The 19,024-nt window shown below is 41.1% G+C and overlaps 1 protein-coding gene across 1 annotated transcript; it reads left to right on the forward strand.

Moving 5' to 3' along the window:
* The first annotated feature begins 4,421 nt into the window (after positions 1–4,421).
* Positions 4,422–17,084, forward strand: hyal6 (hyaluronoglucosaminidase 6). Its single transcript, XM_084733660.1, has 4 exons — positions 4,422–5,006; positions 12,200–13,168; positions 13,862–13,951; positions 16,322–17,084. The coding sequence occupies exons 2-4, from the start codon at positions 12,233–12,235 to the stop codon at positions 16,805–16,807; spliced, it is 1,512 nt and encodes a 503-aa protein (XP_084589786.1). The 5' UTR covers positions 4,422–5,006; positions 12,200–12,232; the 3' UTR covers positions 16,808–17,084.
* The last annotated feature ends 1,940 nt before the right edge of the window (positions 17,085–19,024 follow it).

Raw genomic sequence — 19,024 nt, forward strand, 5'->3', positions numbered from 1 at the left:
TGCAGAACAGCATGATGAGAGTAACTGTCTGTTTGTGTTGTTTCCTGTGCACAAGTTCATTCACGCGGTACATCAGACGATCTGATAATCACGACCACACAGTGATTGGTTGCGTGAGTGGAGGTGAGAAACTAAGAAGGCTTTGAACATCTCTCTTAAGTCTCTTTTCTTTGTTCCTCTCAGAACTGTTTCTGTCTCTCGAGTACAAATGGGTGTTCTGTATGTTTGACAGGAGGGATGGTCTGAAAATGTGCTCCGTTACCCCTGAACAGAGGCTCCAGGTCAGATCTCTGCCAGGCAAAAGATGGTGATAATTGATATAGAAATCTACATTTTTGGCAAAAGTCACAAAAGCTGAAACTCTGATAACTGTCACTTAATTTTTCCTATTCACAGGTCTGAGTCTGCCTCTTCCAGTGGAAGTTGTGGCTATTCAGATGGTTCATGTTTTGGCATAGAGCTGATTAGATCATCTGTAGTAATGTCTTCAGTTTTTCACATTTATGACAAACCAGATTTCATGAAAATCATTTCAGAATTCAGCAAGCTATAGTCGATGTTTTAGAGAAGTCCACGTCTCTCTCTACACATTGCATTTGTTCAGTAGCAGACCTTAAACTTCTCCAATCTGACAAATGCACTGACGCAAAGTGGTGACGTGCAGCAGCAGCCAATGAGGTACAGTCAAGATGACGGTGAAGATAACAAAACAGGTATTTAATAATCTCATATGGTGACTAACTTTACTGAATCATAACACATCAGATATGGTATTAATCTGCAGATGCTTCAGTTTAAGATACGACCAAACTTTTTCTATGGATGTCAGATTTTTGAGCCATGACAAAGGCCAAAGTGTGACCTGCAACAGACAAGGTAAGCCTTGTTTTTAGCCTAGCAATTGTCACCTCAGAGTCAGTATAAAACACAGCATTCAGTAAAAGCGGTTTTTCAGTGTTTTTACAAAATTTGAATCACTGCCACAACAACAGGCCCTCCAGCACACAGCCATACATGTGCGAAAAAATACTGGCTGATGAGTCCAACAGTATGTGAGATGAGTTGCAATGCATGATGCCTGGAGGAGATAATTATTAAACATGAGCAAAATAAAGATTATCAGTAACATATATATATATGTATATATATATATATATATATATATATATATATATATATATATATATATATATATACCAAAATTTACCTGCATAAAACAGGTCAGGTACATATATAAATATACTCATGCACACATGGACACATGCTTCACCACAGGTATGCACATAAACTTATGTGCACACGCAGACACATTATAAAAATGCCATCCTAAAAGAATTTGTTTCAAAATGTTTTTTAAAGTGGATACAGATGTTGAGGATCTAATCTCTACAGGAAGTGCATTCCAGAGTTTGGGGCCCTGAAAGCAAAGAGCCCGATCCCCTCTGCTCACAAAACTGGACCTGGGACCAGCAAGAAGTTGCTGATGTGAGAATCTAAGATCATGTTCAGGCTCATGTGTTAAAGATTTACAACGTATTAAGGTATTAAGGTAAATAAACTTAAAAAAAAAATCAATTCTAAAATGCAGAGGCAGTCAGTGCAGTACTTGCTGGGACAGGTGTAATGTGCTCCCTTATGTTAGAGCACATTACAAACCTGCAGCAGATCTGTGAAGATAGATATTTCAGTCTGGAGCAAAGTATTGGCCAAAAAGACAAACACCGACATCTCCAGAGCATGCAGACGTCAAAGCAGTCGCAGACAAAAGCAGATCAATACACACAAAATGTTCCATTAGTGTAGCTCTAATGTGTGTATTTCAGGCACATTCAACCTGTTTTATTGTGTCCAAACCTCTCCGGAGTGTGTTTGCATAGATTTGTCTGATTTGCTGTCTTTTTCACCTGGAATTTTATGTGTCTAAGTGCTGATCGCTGCAAATGCATCACCTTAATGCAGCTGTGAGGGAGGTCTGAAAGCTTGTATTCTAGCTCGTTCAATGTAAATACTTCAGAGTGATGACAAAGCTTCATGGAAACCACCCTTCCCCTTGTTCCTCTGAGTGTCCAGGACTAACATCCACCCGCTCGGCTCAGTGTTTCCAATATTTCTGCAGCTGTCAGGAAGTGTTTCAGCTCCAAGCTTCTGTTGTAGCTTGTCTGTGTGTGGTAAAGTTGTCTGCTGTACTACCTGTTTAACAGCATCACTCAGGAGGCCCGGTCTAATCTGTGAATGTAAGGTGAAGCAGTTGCTGTTTCTGGGAAAAACAACTTAGAAAACCAAATCTAGCAGTCTGTGTCCTGCTGGAGTCCCCGCAGCAGCAGATTCTAACCTCAACCAATAGACTACAACAGATTCAGCCCAAACAAAATGTTATGACAAAAATAACTTTACAGGCTATTTCTGCAGCAGTTATCTTGGCTGTTTGTCAGAGCTGCATTTTTCCTCTTCTCTCTTCTGCACTTACTAGCTAATGTTAGAAAATAAGAACAATGTAAAGAGCCCCAGAGCGTCCATAGAGAGAATAAAGAGTAAAGTACCGGTCAAAGGTTTGGACATGCTTCAAGCAAGCATGCAAAGCTGTCATCGAAGCAAAAGGTGACTACTGTGAAGAATCTAAAATATCAAAGAGCAAAAACTTTTGCATACTTGTAGGTCAGCAGATGCACAGGAGAAGAACATGGTTCAACAATAAAAAGCATTTGCAATCAGATTAATTTTTTGTTTGCATGTCCAGAAGACAGTGTGCAAGAGTCTTTTTGCTTGTTAGGAATCTAAAATTCAAAATCTATTTTGCCTTGTTTTCACATTTTTTCCGTACTACATAATTCCATATTTTATAGTTTTGATGTCTCCAGTACAATCAATTTAATTGTGGGGCTCTTTCGGCAGCTGTGGTTAAGCTAGTTTGTCCACCAATCAGAAGATCGGCGGTTCTATCCACGGCTCCCTCGAGTCTGCATGTGAAAGTATGTAGTGTAAAGTGCTTTGAGAGGTCACAAGACAAGGAAAGAGCTACATAAATGCCAAAGTCCATTTTCCAAATGTTATCCTGATAGTAAAACGAGTCATTTCACTGCGGATTGTGACACAATTTTATCCACCGTTTTTACAGTCGCTTCTTGCACAATGTAAGTTTATGGGAAAAGCCGCAGTGCATCACATAATGTTGTCATTTCACGATTTGGCCACTGTGTCAAAATGGCTTCAAAGCCCAGCGCTTCTCCTGGGGGCTTGTGGCCAAGACAACTGATTTGCTTTCTTCTTCGTCTACTTGTTAAAGGTTTACTGGTGGCTGACAAACACTTGGTTCTGTTTCCAGTTTGAGACCAAATCCTCTACTTCATTTATTAAAGTAGCCATCACCATCTTCTGACTGATCTATGCTTTGTGTAGCCTAGTTTATTACTTCCAAACCGGTTCATGGTTTTTCTCCTTTTGTGCGACTATTCAGAAGTTTGCTTCAATTTTGCTAATTAGATGGAAAAATGGAGCCAAAAAGAGACAAATCACCACAGTAGTTCCCAATGTTTTTTCTTTTATTTGCGTTATTACAACTTTTTAACTTTCAGACACCTTTTTGTGTAGCTGCACTGTCCAGAGTTGGTTTCCATCTCACAATCCTTACAGAGACATCTTACTTGACTCCCAAAACTCACAGGGCGAACCTTTCTGCATGTTGCACAGGGTTCACTCTGAGAGTCCAAAAGCAGCCAAAAGCAAATTTTGAGGGTATTTCTTCACCATCTGCAGATTTTACTCCGTTGTTTCTACAGGAGGGTCTTGACTTGAAAGAATGTGCTTTGATTATATCTACAGTTTATGTAAGCTACTCCTCAGTCAGATTTCACTTGATATTGCGTGACAGCTGTCAGGAAGTGTGATACAAAGTCAACTTTGGTGTCTGTTTGTGCAGCCGTGAACTGATGATTCTGGACATTTCTACAGTGCTGATGCAGAGGTGAGGCTTTACTGACACTCAGTATAATAACGATGTTTTCTTAGCTGGAAAACTTGACTGGAAAACAACACCTTTCCCAGTGTTGGGTGTCAAGGCCAGAGCTACCAGCACCACAGACGCTGGCGTCATGTCCTTCAGTATTTCTGGGAATTTAGGAAGTTGAGAGGCAGATATATTGAACAAATGAAAAATATTGGTTGTTGTGGTTGTTTTAATGTGATTGCTATGAAGGAGAAGAGTAACAGCATTTTTACTTTTTCTTCCAGACCTTTTTTCCTGGGTAAATCAAATGCAAATTTAGTTCAAATATTTAAAATAAATCTGATAAATTAAGCATTTTGAGAGACTCTTTTTGGGTGTCTGGTCCAGAGATTCTGGGGTTGTGTAGTGTGCACTAGAGGGATCTCAAGGAAAACCTTAAAATTAGTTTTGTTTTTGAGTCACACAACATTTCGTACAGACATTTGTAGTTCCCAGAAGATGAATCTTATTGACTAGTGATGGGGAAAGCAGCTCTTTTCAATGTACTGAATCATTAGGATCTGGCTGACTCTGTTCTGGAAGTTTCGCCCGGGGAACATGTGTGTTGCTCTGAAAGTCCACCACAGACAGTGTGTGAAGCAATTTACTGCAGTTATTTTAAGCTCAAATTTTAGTTTCTGAAAGATGGTGTGTTTTTAACTTTGTCCTTCATTAATTTTTGTTTTTGTAAATCATATCAAGTCCTCAGGTAATGTGGTACACACTTGATCTTTAGACCTTAAAATGTGCTTCAGTCTGTTTACTGTTCAGGACTTTATCTGCTGTTTTGATCCAGTAAATGAGGGTCCTGGCGGGCACAGATGAGGAGGGGCCAAACCAACAATAGTGGGGCATCTCTGCCCCGAGAACAACCAGCGACCTGACAGAGGGGGACAGAGACACAGAGACAATTCAGCAGTTTATCGGATGGACAATTGCTGTATCTGTGGTTTAAAACAAAAGAGACAAGATAATCATCGAACAGGAGGCCCTGATCCTCAGCACAGTCAGCACGGACAGGAAGGTATGTAATCTTTATCATAAAACTGTTTTTATTTCTTTGTGTTGATTTTTTAAATCAAACCATGAATGGCAGATTTGGTCACAATTATTATCACAGGCCCTGTAGGTCTTTAAATATCTATTCGCTAAAAAATACTCAAGTCAGTTTTTCCATGGTCGCTTTTAAATTTTTATTCCTGCCATTTCTTGGTTATATAATCTTTTATTGGAGGATTTGCATGATGTTCTGGTAACACTGGTGATGTCTATGTGAAGTTCAAGGGGAGTTATATTTGATGAAAGACCAGGTTATTGATGAAAAACAATGAATTAAATGCAAAATTAATTAAAATAATCACAAATACATGTTTCTGCTTGTAACTGGCTGCTTGAAACTTGTAAAAACACCATCAAATATCAAATATCATGCAAACTTCAGCTCAGAGATACAGGGGGAAGGGTCAGTGTGGTTTCTGGAGTTTGATTCTCTCCATATTGCTAGTTTGATCAACTGAGACAGCTATCAATCAAACCAATCAACCTTTGAGCCTCCTGTCATGCTCACATCATACAGTATGGATTTGTTCTAACATAACTTCCCAGATTCATATACTCAGCCTGACAAATGCAACACTAATGCAAGTGCAGCTAAAACTGCCCCCTACATTTGTCAAAATAAAAGTAGTTTGGACAGATGGGTGGACAGACGGGCTTAATGACTGAACTGTGAAAGTGAAATGTAAAAGTCAGCTCTTCGCTGCTGCAGCAGTAGTGAAATGTCTGAGCGCTGGTGTTAATAAAACCATAAAATCACATCTGGAAACTGCAGCAGTGAGACCGCAGCCTGAAAAACCACACATGAACATAATCAAGACTCCACTAAAACCTGGAAATGAACCAGATCTAATCAGAGTGTGAGAGTGATGGAGGATAAAGGCCTCGGTAGGCTTCAAATGTATTATAGTTTGTTTGACGTGCCGATGATCCACTTTGTTTGAAGCAAACTGACACCTAAACTGAGCTGAAACTGAAACTACATTTTGTGTTTGTACTGTAGATGCTCATGAGTGATACAAACTCTCACACTTCATGCTTTTGGAGCAGATCGGTGGGTCAAACACAGGACTCTTCCACAGGAGACTGGGGTTTGGTTCCTGCGTGAGACTAATAGTCAATGTTGGAATAGCTGTTTAAACCCAAGTTGTTTCCCAAACCTAACCAAAGTCTTTTGTGCAGAAACCCAACCAAATTGCTTTATTTTCAAAGTGTAACCAGATGTTGCATATTTATTACTGCCAACTTGAGCACGGAATGAGAATTATGGTTCGACATTAGTTTGAAAGTCGTGCTGAGTGTCACAAAAAAGAAAGGAAAAATCCAGTCTGTGTATGCAAATCTACATAATTTACATAACAATGTCATGACTGTGTTGGAAGTTTTCAGCTATTTTTAAAGGGACAGTTCAACCAAAAATCAAAATTCAGTCATTATCTAGTCCCCCTCAAGCTGATTGAAGGTCGGGTTTAGTTTGATAGTCCACAAAACACTGCTGGAGTTTCACAGGAAGACAGAATCTCCCAAATACTGTCAGTGAATGTTAATGCCTCCATACTGCTCGTCTGGTGTAATCCAAAGCATGTCACTCACTTGCACACACACAGTCACACCACACATATTCAGACGGCATACACGCGTGAATGTAAAGATCTACAGTGAAGATTCAGGCTAAAATCATGGTGTAAATGACGTCTTTCAAGTCATCTTGGCATGTTGGGGCTTTAGGAGACTTTATGTTTGAAAACTGGTCACCATTCACTTCCAGCGTTTGGGAGATTCTGCAAAGTTTAATTTTGCAGTGAACTATTCATTTAAAACCAATACTGGAGCTAAAAATGTCCTGAGGGTGGCTCTACAGGAATTCAATTTATTGTGAAGTCTAAACTAAATTCCTACAGACATCTTGATCTGTTGGATGTGTAATTATATTGTGAAATTCCCTCTTCCCTCTTTTTGCATGCACACAACTTATATTTTGTAATCATCAAGCGAAGATGTTTTGGTGTGTTAATATCTGTGCAAATGCACACAGATAACCACTTTCTGGAAAACCTCTAGTGCAGCTTTTTAAAAACTTAGGTCATGACCCACAGTGGGTCATGGACCTGTTTTTATTGGATTACTAATTTGCAGAGTAAAATGCATGCGGCGATATGTGAATTACTTTTCCTTATTACTATAGCTGAAGAAAGGGCTACGCACATACCTATAGAACTGGACTTACATCCAGTAACTAGTATTTCTCTTTTGCGATGCTGATCTGTCCGGCTCAGACACTCTGTGCATGGCTGTCCCACTACACACTCATGAATAAAACCCAAATGTAATGCCTCCTCAGGTTCTTAGCCAGTGTTTATATTCTGCGCTAAAGTTCAAAGATCTGCAGAGACCTCAAAGGGGACACAAGTCTGGACAGGATCTAGTCGTATTCAGTCTGATCAGGTCCTGTTGAATCGATGCAAGTCTCAGGTTTGTGTCAATAAACCTAATACCAAAATAGATCTGATCACAGTCATCATCATCATCATCAGAGAAATATGTTTTTTCCTGGGGCAGACTGAGTCTATAAACTGTAAAGTGCAGAAAAATGACATGTCCTGCTGCTGTTTTCCACCGCGGACACTCATTAAGTGGTGGAGCATCATGCCAGTGTTGCTGTTCTCTCTGTTTGGGTCGGTTCAGCTCCACCGCAGTTTGGATCAGGTCTCATTATCCTCAAACCAGTTCTGACTGTCTCTGGGTTCAGATCGGGTTTATTTTTTTCACAGGTCTGTTTTAGATCAGGTCAATGAAGACCTCTGAAGTCTGAAGAACAATCTGTTCAATCAGGCCTTAATTACACAAACACACAGACTGGTCTTGTAGACACATTTGTAACTGCACAAACACATAATCTATGGACATGTTGGAAGTCAAATCAACAGTCTGACTCAGACTTTCTGTGGTTTTCAAAGCCCCCCAACACACACACACAGTCCATGATGTGTGGTGTTGCTGTACGACAGTCACTCTGTCTCTGGTTGTTGGACATTAACATTGGATCATTAACTGCTAATTCAAGGCTCGCTTCATATTTTCCAGATTACACTGTACAAGCTGGTCAGGAATCAAACACACAGACCCATCCAGACCAGCCTGAGACCCACAAATACGACATCACCACATCTGCACACATCGCTGCCAAAACAACACAGATAAAATCCAGCTAACGCAAGCTCGATAGTGTGGAGAGCATTTCCCTCTTTATTAACTCTGCTGAAAGAAATTATCTATGATCCTGGGAAGTAAACAGGACAGTAAAGACACATAGAAAGAAGGCCAGAAAGCTACGTGACTGCCTAGTCTTAGCATGAGAGTAGCTTGTGTCAGAAACCTCATTAGCTCAGTTCAGGATGTATTTGACTCGTGTCTCATTTGAGGTTAAATAAAGTGGTGCAGCACAGCTAATAAGCTTCAACAGCTTCATCCAGTTTGGACTCTCTGGCTCTTGGTTCTCTTATAACTCATTGTTATAACAGTCTAATAGTCTGAAAAATGTCCAGACAGACAAATGCCATCACATCCAAAATACACACTTTCTCTGCAGTTATTCTGATGTTGTGTCTAAAGATGTGCGGTAAACACCAGCCATGCCATTTTAACCTTTTTATCCAAGGTGCTTGGGAGTTTATGCTACTGTCACATCTGCTTTTACTAAGCAGTCAGTTCCACAGGACATGAGAGAGGCTGCTCGTTCAGGTGAGCAAGATAATACGCTAGCTAGATCAGCCGTCTGCCATTACAACTAGTAACATAACAAAAAACAGCAAATCAGGCTCAGCAGTTTTGAGCTGTTATGTCTCCAGGCATTGTTCCTTATTTTGATGTCAAAATAGGAAGAACTTGATGGGCTGTGCAGCTCCAGGTGTCCCTGAATGAGTGTAATTAGCTGCTCTTCCATCTCAAGTTTGCCTGACCTTTCAACTGGATGATGTGAACAGAAACAATGAAGTCTTGTGGAGCTGAAAAAGTTGGGATTTTTCCATTTCTGAGTACCATGGAGCACCATTGCAGTGAATGCACACCATCACAATCAATACACATCATTGCAATGGCATTGCAATCCATTTTGAATGTGCTTGTTACACATATTCATCTACAACAATGAAACAAGGTTAGTGTGCTGTTGCAAGGAGAGTGTGTATATTGAGTCATCACAACAATGGTATGGCTTCTGTCAAGGGTTAGTACTGTGGAGATGTCACTGATCAACAGTGTGAGTTTATGTCAGTTAAACAAGGTAGAACTCTAACAGCTTTAGTTTTTATCTGTTAGTGAATGCCTCGATTACATTTGAATGAGTTGATTTCATAGTTTTAAATTCCCCCCTCCAGTGAAAATCACATTATCAGGAGCAAAATAAGCAGTAAACTCCATGTCTGAGCATTTCTTGTGAGCAAGGGCAGTCTCAAAAAATGGAGTCACACACCCTGGGAACATGACAGAAACAATCCAATTAATTGAGGGGATGGCGCAGTTTTAACAAGGTATTTGAACTTACTTTACCAAAAAAATTATATCAGACACAATTTATTACTTCTTGCAGAGCATTTTATATTGTTTAAACCATGACGGAAGGTGGACTTTCAATGCTGGTCTAAGCAGTAGTTACCAAGTTTGAGTTTGCGCTGGTATTCAGTCACAAACCAAAGTAATGAACAAAATTTTGAACTGATGATGGCGCTGGATAGAAAGGAAATAGATCACTAAAGTTATCCTCTAAAGACCATGAATGCCTGAACCAAGTTTCATGGAAATGCATCCAGTGGTCATAATTGTTGAGATATTTCAGTGGTGCACCAACATTGCCATCCTGAGAGTCGTGCCAGCAGAATGGCTAAAAGTCACGAGGGTTAGCTCACACTGACAGTTCACCCTGTCCTCATCTGGATCCAATTAGTTGAGCTCAGCTGCTTTTTTACCGTTTCGTGGTGTCTGTCTGAGACAACGCATCAAACTGAGTCTCCTATGTCAGTTTGCACTCAGACTTTGTGTTTGGGGGGTCTTTCTTGTGGTCTGGAGTAGCGATGTTTCCAGAGGTTCTGGGCCTTTCGTGGTTTGGAGAACAGCCTGAGTGGCTTCACCGCATTCTGTTTGTCTTGGAATTAGCATCATCAGAAAAACCATCTAGCCAGGAGGATTATGAAACTGCAAACAGCCTGAAGAAGAGCTTTCCTAAGCTGAGCTGGACATGAGGAAACTTTTTGATAAATTACGGCCTTCTTAAAATGTTGTGAAGGAAGCATTTTGACAATTTATTAGTGACTGTAACTCTGAATCCTCTCTCTTCCATCATCTTCTCCTCCAACTCTCCACTCACTGATCCACATCCAAGATTACTGCGATCATAAAGTTCTCGTGCCATTAAAGTCATCAGAGGACATCAGCACCAGGCCAGCGCCTCCGAAGATGAATGAAAAGTTGAAATGATCGGAGAAGCCTCAGCCCACCGGCGGTTTCCTGCTCCCTGCTCTGGTTACAATCCCGCAAAGAGAATGATGGGAGATTTTCCGTTGCGTCCTTGGACGCAGCCTCAGTTACCATGTTTCCCAAGAGCTGGGTCACAATGTCTTTTCCCCCCCGACTTTGGAAAAACTGAAATATGAATTACTTGCATATGAGGGGGCGCCAAGAGCAATTAGAAGGGGATGGTGTGTGGGGCTCTTACATAGAGCTGGAGGGAACAACTTCAGAAGAATGGCAGAGAAGAAAAGAAAGGGAGAGAAGCAAAGAGACTAAACAATGTGTTTGAGTACATACTGAATGTTTTGTAAGCTTTGTAGTTGTAGCAAATAAATGTACAAATTTCATTTATGAAATTATAGGAGCAATATGTAGCAACTGCACACGCAAAAATCATTACAGCAGACCACATAGCGACTTGGAGCCATAGACTGTATATTAAATTGGCTGAAATCCTTTTTAAATTACAATCTATGGTTAAAGTGAGTTGTTTCCCCTCAATCCCCTCCTTCCCAGACTCAGGGAAGCTCAGACAGGCTGCAGGAGTACTGCAGGAGCTAAAGACGTGTGCAACATCGTAAACTGACAATAACAAGTGAGGACAAGTCCTCCTCCATTAACATTTTGCTCAGTTTAACAGTTAGAAAAATCTACTCCTTCCACAAGATTATTGATGATTTCTTATGACTCACAAATAGACAGTTACTCTACATTCTGAATTAATTTGAACTCTAACTGACAAAATTAGCAAACAAAATCAGTCATTCTGGTTGGGAATATACATTTCAAAGGGCAGTACCATGGCTGAAGAATTGCTGTCAGAGAACTGAGTATTTCAAATTAATGTTTCCCTGATCTCTGATGACATATTATGGTTTTTTTTAGGATTTATTACTGTAAATATATTAAAGATTTCTCTGTTAAGAAATTGAGAAAGAAATTCTTCATTGTGAAACTATTCAAAAACACATGGATCCTGTTGTTAGTGTGTCACCTCCTTTTGTTCAAATCTAAAAACTATGTGATGGTCAACAAAAAACTATTTGCAAAAATTAGATGGAGGTACAACAACTTCCAACTTCATTAGACATTTTGGAATGGTTTAAGACTGCTAAGTTGAGGATGTGGCATTACATTTGGTGAAGAGTGTATTATAGCTTGTTCTGTATAACTTCAGGACCTGGGACTTGATTTGGGATTTGGGATTTGCAAAATGCAAAATGACTTGGTCCTACCTCTGATAGCATCCACATTCCAAGTTTCTTCACTACCAGAACAGCTGAGAAGTGCACATTTGTCCCATAAAGTCTTAACAGCTGTGTGTTAAAATCATGACAGGAAAAAAACAGAGTCTCCGAGTTACTGGTTAGTTTTATTGGGTGTTAAGTGATGAAAACTAAGGAAGAGGACAGAGTATTTCCCGATTGAGCTCTCTGTCCACATTGTCTCTGCTGCTTTGGGATTTGAACCTTTTCTCCACAGTCCTGCTCCGTCTCAGAACAGGGGAGCTTTGTGTTTTGTTGTGTTGTGGAATTTGGAGCGTTCACTTCAGTGATCATCACTCATTTGTCCTACCTGATTATCTCTGCTCACTGAAGCTCATAATATGTTTATTTTCTCTCCAAACATGTCAATTCTCTCCTCCTGCCTTTGTAGGACCACTAATTGTTTCATGAGGGACCAGGGGCCATGGCGCTGATGGAGCTCCGTCTCCTGGCACTGGCCTTGTGGGTTGGCATTGGAGTAGAGGTCCAAGTTTGGGGCGACCAGATGAAGGCGACCCGGGCACCTCTGATCCCTCATCGGCCTTTTGTTGTAGTGTGGAACGCTCCTACTGAGTCCTGCCGCCTCCGATTCAAGGTGGACCTGGACCTCAGCGTTTTCGACATCGTAGCAAACCTCAACGAAACCTTAAGTGGACCAAATGTCACCATATTCTACCACAGCCACTTGGGATACTACCCATACTACTCCAACTCCGGAGTGCCTATCAACGGTGGACTGCCGCAGAACCAGAGCATCTCCAAACACCTGAGCAAGGCCCGGGCCGACATCGATAAGCTAATCCCACACAAGGACTTTCGAGGCCTGGGTGTCATCGACTGGGAGAACTGGAGGCCTCAGTGGGTCAGAAACTGGGGCTCTAAGGACATCTACCGCAACAAGTCCAAGGAACAGATCCGGAAACTCCACCCGAACTGGCCAGAGAGCAAAGTCGAAAAGGAAGCAAAGGAAAGTTTCGAGAGGGCCGGACTGGCCTTCATGAACCTGACCCTGGCCCTGGCTGAAGGTCGCAGACCGGATGGGCTGTGGGGATTTTACCTGTTCCCAGACTGCTACAATTATGGGTATAAGCAGCACCCGCAACGGTACACTGGCGAATGCCCCAACGTTGAGCACGTACGCAACGACCATCTGATGTGGCTCTGGAAGGAGAGCACGGCACTCTACCCGTCCATCTACCTGGACTATGAGCTCAAGTCCTCCTCCAACACAGTCAAGTTCGTCCACTATCGAGTCAAGGAAGCCATGCGGATTGCGTCCATTGCCCGAACAGACTTCACATTGCCTGTGTTTGTCTACTCCAGACCTTTCTACGCCTACACCTTTGTGGTTCTATCAGAGGTTAGTTTTCAGTTTTTATCTCTTTTTAACAAGTCACCTTACACCATGTGCCCACCGGACATCTTAAAGGGACAGTGCACCCCAAACTCAGAATGCTTATTTCCCCCTTGTCTGTTGTTCTATTTATCCATCTTGATCTTTTGGTGTGGGTTGCAGAGTTTTGGAGATATTTGCCGTAGAAACGTCCACCTTTTTCCAAGGCATCAAAAAACACCTACATACACATCTACAAACTTAAAAGCCAAAACAATCTGCACTCCTAGTTATGAGCAGTTTCATGTAGGAACTACTTTCTTACTGCAGTAGAATCTACTGGAACTACTTTCCAATTACAAAAGTCCCATTATACTGGAGAGAAGGCTGACATCTCTCCGGCCAAAATCTCCAAAATTCTGCAACTCACAACAAAAAAATCTAGATGGACAAATAGACTACGGGCAAGGGGAAAACTATGTAATTTTGATTTTGATCTCAATGGGGAACTGAGAAACAGTATGATGTTAGAATGATGGTATGTATTTTTGAGCTGAGTATGTTTCTCATCACAAAACCTTTTATAAAAATCCAGAACAGAAGGAGTGAAGTCAGTGACTTTGGATTGCTGAATGTCTCATAAACATTGAGATAACTGGACTGTAATAGTTGGATTAAGGCTAAAAAAAAATTAAAAATGCCTGTGTCCCTCTGTTTCAGAGCGACCTGGTTCACACCATCGGGGAGAGCGCCGCCTTGGGAGCGTCAGGCGTCGTCCTCTGGGGATCATCAGAGTACGCTCGATCACAGGTAATGGTAAAAATTTTATGTAAAAATTACCGTTCAAATGTGTGAGAACTGATTTAAGTGGTGTTTCTTTGGCAACAAGCACTACAAAGGTTTTAAAAGTCTGAATACCAAATTCAATAAAGAGACACTCCTCATCCCCCCAAAAGCTTTAAATTCAGTTAAAATCAGATCAAAGGAGCAGCCTCAAACCAAGTGATTATTATGTTATAGATTTACCCCTACATTATAGCATACCTTATATAAAACAAGCCACAGAGCATCAGGGAACAATAAATCACAGGCAGTCATGGTGCATAAAACAAAAAAAAAGTATGAACACACATTATTATTCTCTCCTCCAGAATCTAAAGTTTCCAAAAATAGTGCTTTTTTTTCTGACCAAAACCGGGACACAAAGCATCTGACTTATGTGTGAAAGTGGTCTGGATTTTTGTTGGTGGCTGTGGATTCTTTTACATCCTGTTTACAACGCTCAGCTGTAAATCTGTCATGTAGTCGTCACGGGAGAGAAATTTATGTCAGATGACACAATTGAAATGAGCTTAGTGTCACTTGAGTTGAAGATTTCCATGGCCAGTCATCAAACTCTTGAAACATTTTTCTTATCACTGCCAAGTCCTGGAAAAGGTCAGCAATCCCTCCCTTATTTCAACAGATTCCCACTATTTTGAGTTCCTAACCCACCAAAGTGATGTGTGTGGTTCTCTAGCAAAGGATGTATTTTATTTACCTTTCCTAAACTAAAAGCACAATTGCAAATATGTCTGGACTGCCCATTGTTCTGACAACCCACTGTTCTAAAACCCCAAAAATCTGAAAAATGTCCCAATATAGCACAAAAGCGCATTTGTCCGACAGTCCATTATCCTGAAAACAAAGGTCCATTGCTCCAAAAAAACACTGTCCATGATGACGAATCGGTGAGGGTTTTGCCCTTAATAGGCTGTCCTTCCAGTCTATACCAAACAACATTTCAAGCAAGTTTACTGTTACAGACAAATTTGCAGTGTCATAATAAAATCATAAGAGCTTTAGGGCAGTTTGTGCGTGCCCTCGACACCCGAGTCTTTAGATGTAGGTGGATCAAAAACTAAGTCAGAGCTGTGAGCATGACAACATAAAAACAGACACGGAGATAAGACGATCACTGAGCCCAGCTGGACATGCTAAAGCTGCCAGTGGCTATAAAGACTGAATGGAGGTCTCTGTAGCACTGGGTGAGCTAAAAAAAAATTAGGAAGCAAAAACCAAGATGGACACAACCAGACCAAGATCTGTTTGGAGAAGCTAGAACTTTGAGTTGAAGAGTTAAAAGGCCAACTCTGAAAACAAAGGTACATTTCACAGTGCTGAATCAGTGGGGGTTTCTTTCTGGCTGACATCAAACAACATTTTCAGCAATTTTACTGTTGCAGACAAATGTCCAGTGTCAGAGTAAAACCAGGAGAGCTTTAGCTCAGTTGCTGCATGACCCCACCACCCAAATTGTTAAATATGGGCAGCTCAAAAACACACACAGAAGCACGCTCATAAAAATAATCTGTTATATTTCAGATCTTTTTTTAATAGTAGACCAATTAAATTCTGCCTGGTTTATCAATTCTTATAAACCCATTAACTGATCAGCAATTAATCCCTTTCATCCTTAAAACAGACAAAAAAGAAACTATTTAACTTTGTAGCCTACTTAGGTTCAAGCACAAAAATGAAGGTAATCAACAAAATCTAAGCAAGTCAACATTATCAGGCAGGCAGAACGCTCCATACCTGAAACGCTGCTGCTGGGGCATGAAGCTGTGCAGGACAGATCAAAACCATGGCACAGATACAACGTGCCCAGTGGGTTATGGTTGAGGAAGAGTGTGTATTTTTGGAACATGGGGGCCTTCTGGGCAATGGGTGTGTTTTCAGGATAATATGCTGTCAGACAGATGGGCGTTCAATCCAACAGGACATCTTCAGACTATTAGAATCTCAGAATAATGGGCAGTCAGAGTAATGGCATGGCACCAAAAATGTAAGAAATGGATTGGCACTAAGCTATGAGTTAGGATATCTTTAGCTAACTCTCTGTGGGGTTACAGGTTACGTTACAAAAAGCGTCATTCAGGACAAGGAGCCAGTCATGGTTGCATGGTTGCTAAAATATCAGAATTTAGGTTATTGTTTAATGATATCTTTAAGCATATTTTAGCACATTATCTCTAAACTGTGTGAGAACCAAATAATTAATCTAAAAACTGATGGTATGGTGTGGAAAATACTCAGCAGAGATGATTAAGTTATTGAATTAAAATGTGAAAAACTAGAAGTAAGATCCTTTAGTTTCACAGACTAACAACAGTATCTTTTGTCCCCTGCCTCCTCCAGAGGAACTGCCTGACAGTGAAGAAGTACATCGACGGTCCGCTGGGACATTACGTCATCAATGTCACCTCGGCCGCCAAACTGTGCAGCAAAGCGCTTTGCAAGAAGAACGGCAGGTGTGTCCGCAAGAGCCTGGACTCAGGCGCCTACCTGCACCTGAACCCGCGTTTCTTCCACATCCACCGCAACCCGACGCCCAGGGGCCCTCGCTTCCACGTCAGCGGCCACCTCAACAACCACGACATCCTGGACATGAAGCACAAGTTCACCTGCCAGTGCTACCAGGGCTGGACGGGCGTTTACTGTGAGATGCCCCAAGCTCCACCCCGTCCTCCTCCTCCGCCGCTTCAGCCCGCCATCCCTCCGCCTCACCCCAGGGAGAACAGCCTGCTGGGAGATATCCTGCTCCTCCTGTCCCTCCATTTCTCCTGTCTGTGCATCATCATGTTCCTGGGACTCTGTCTGATTATCAAGTGTCTCATACTGTAGACATCAAGACTTCATTTTAGGACCACAGCTGTAGGGAAGACAACAGACCGGCCGGTAGAATAAGCAGCTACGCCTGAGTGTTAGCCTGACATAAAGTGTGCTCAGCTGCAGTTCCTCTAATGTCCACTAGATGCTGCTCCAAGAAAACTGCATTGAAATGAATGGGAACACCTCCAACTTCTCTCAACAAAGATCAAAAAATAGTTGGTTCTCAGTAGTTGAGTTTCACTTCATCTAAAGTGTTTCTTGTTGGTGACTTAAATATCTGTTAATTAAAGGAATATTTCTTCAAAAAATAATACATTGAGTATCAGACATCCCTCCAGCATTCTCAGAAATTCTCAAAAGTTTATTTTTGAAAAATAAAAAGAATAGAACATCAAAACATAAAAAGAATTAAAACATCATGAGACACTTTTCAAACCTGTTCTGTTCATCAGTCATCCTCAAGCTCCTCACACATTTGTTTCAAAGGAACTGTAACTCTGTCAGCCTTTACTCACAGGTGCAAAAAGTGAAAATCTGCCCTTAAATATAGTACAGATGTACAGGAAGAAGTTTTGATTGGGTTCCCACAAGTGTGTGTCACAGAACGTCTTGCTTTTCATTTCAGCACCCATGTCAACATGTCAGTTACTGTATAACATCTGAAGAACATTAATATCGCCATCCTAAAGGGTACCTTCATCAGTTACTGATGTCATCAGTCCAATTATCCAACAGTCCTGTCAACAGACAACTGCAGACACGTGTCTAGAAGGGAACCCCGGACCTGCAAGATCTCTCGAGAGTGAACATTTTGACCGAAACTATGAAAAATCTTGTGAGAGTCTTGTAAATCTGGGATTCCGTCTAAGACCCAACCAGCAGACACCAAGAGTGTTGGACATGACGTACCAACACAGTAAAGGCTGCGCCGCAAGATGGCGGAGAACACAAAGCGGTTGCTGGATTTGTCTATACCCGTGGAAAATGCCACTGACATTAAAAAAGTCCATCAAGTGATGCTGGGCGGTGTTTTCCCAGTGTGTTCTCTTTTTCTCTCACTGAATGAGGGTAAACAAAAATTCTGCAAAATGTAGAAAGACAAGACTGGCAGCAGCAGCAAAGATGAGACATATTTTTGATTAAACGACTAAAAACACTGTCTCTGTTTTATTCTAGTGAAAACTGGAAGGAACAGCACAGAAGCAAATTGTTTCTATGGATGTTTTGAGATCTGTGTTCTGCTGTGAAACTGTGCATGAGAATCCAAAGTAACTGCTTTTGATTGAGTGTTCCTATAAAACTGTCTTAATTATGCGTCTGTGTTTTCACAGCTTACATAAAAGAGATCGTTTGAATAATTACCACTTTAAATACAACAAAATAGTCTGCAGGTCTGTCATCCAGGATCAACTCCTGCAAAATTTAAAAAATGTCTGACATGCCTTCTTTAATAATTTCCTAAAATTGGGGAAAATGCATTGTAAAGTTAAAAGTACAGTTTAACATTTTTACGTAGGAACCGGAAAATTGCATTTTAGTGTGTTGGAAACCAAACTAATCACTTTGTATGAACGTGAGCTGGAGTTCATCTTCTCTGACAGGAGCACAAAATAAACATTAGTTTTCTATAAAAACCTCATAAAACAGTCAGTAAATCAACAAAGACAGTTCAGACGGTTTACAGTCTCAGTCATTTGTTTAATTGGGGATAATGACTGTAATGAAGCTCACATCACAGCCAGCACCTCATCAGCCTGCTGAGTGAATCTGTAGTTTGGTGAAGATGGAGTCGTCAGTCAAATGAGTCATAAGCGATCTGCGGCGGGACGGGTCACATGACCTAACAGTTTAACAATAGCCCCCGTTTGTCCCACGGGAAAGGGAGGGACGGCCGGGTGTCGACACTGTTTTCGGGGATGAGGGGAAGGAGGAGAAGCTTATTTTGAAAGAAGAGCTGTCAAAACAGAGTAAACTGTCAAAACAGAGTAAACTGAGGATTACAGAAAGTGTTGAAGTCAGCTGATTATAAATTAAAGTCTTTACCAGCTCCACTTTAACAGAAGCTTTAGAGTTTCAGCACTAATCTGCTGCTGCTGGAGGATCAGAGGGCTGCATGACGCCGAAGGCCATGCGATCTATGTTTATCTATCTTTTATGGTTATTTTTGTTTGTCTTTATATTTATGGAGTTATTACTGAAGCCAGTAGGTGTTGGGAGGAAAAGGTTTGA

Source organism: Lutjanus erythropterus, chromosome 13 (genome assembly GCF_056507025.1).
Source record: "Lutjanus erythropterus isolate fLutEry1 chromosome 13, fLutEry1.hap2, whole genome shotgun sequence".
Taxonomy (NCBI): Eukaryota; Metazoa; Chordata; class Actinopteri; order Lutjaniformes; family Lutjanidae; genus Lutjanus; species Lutjanus erythropterus.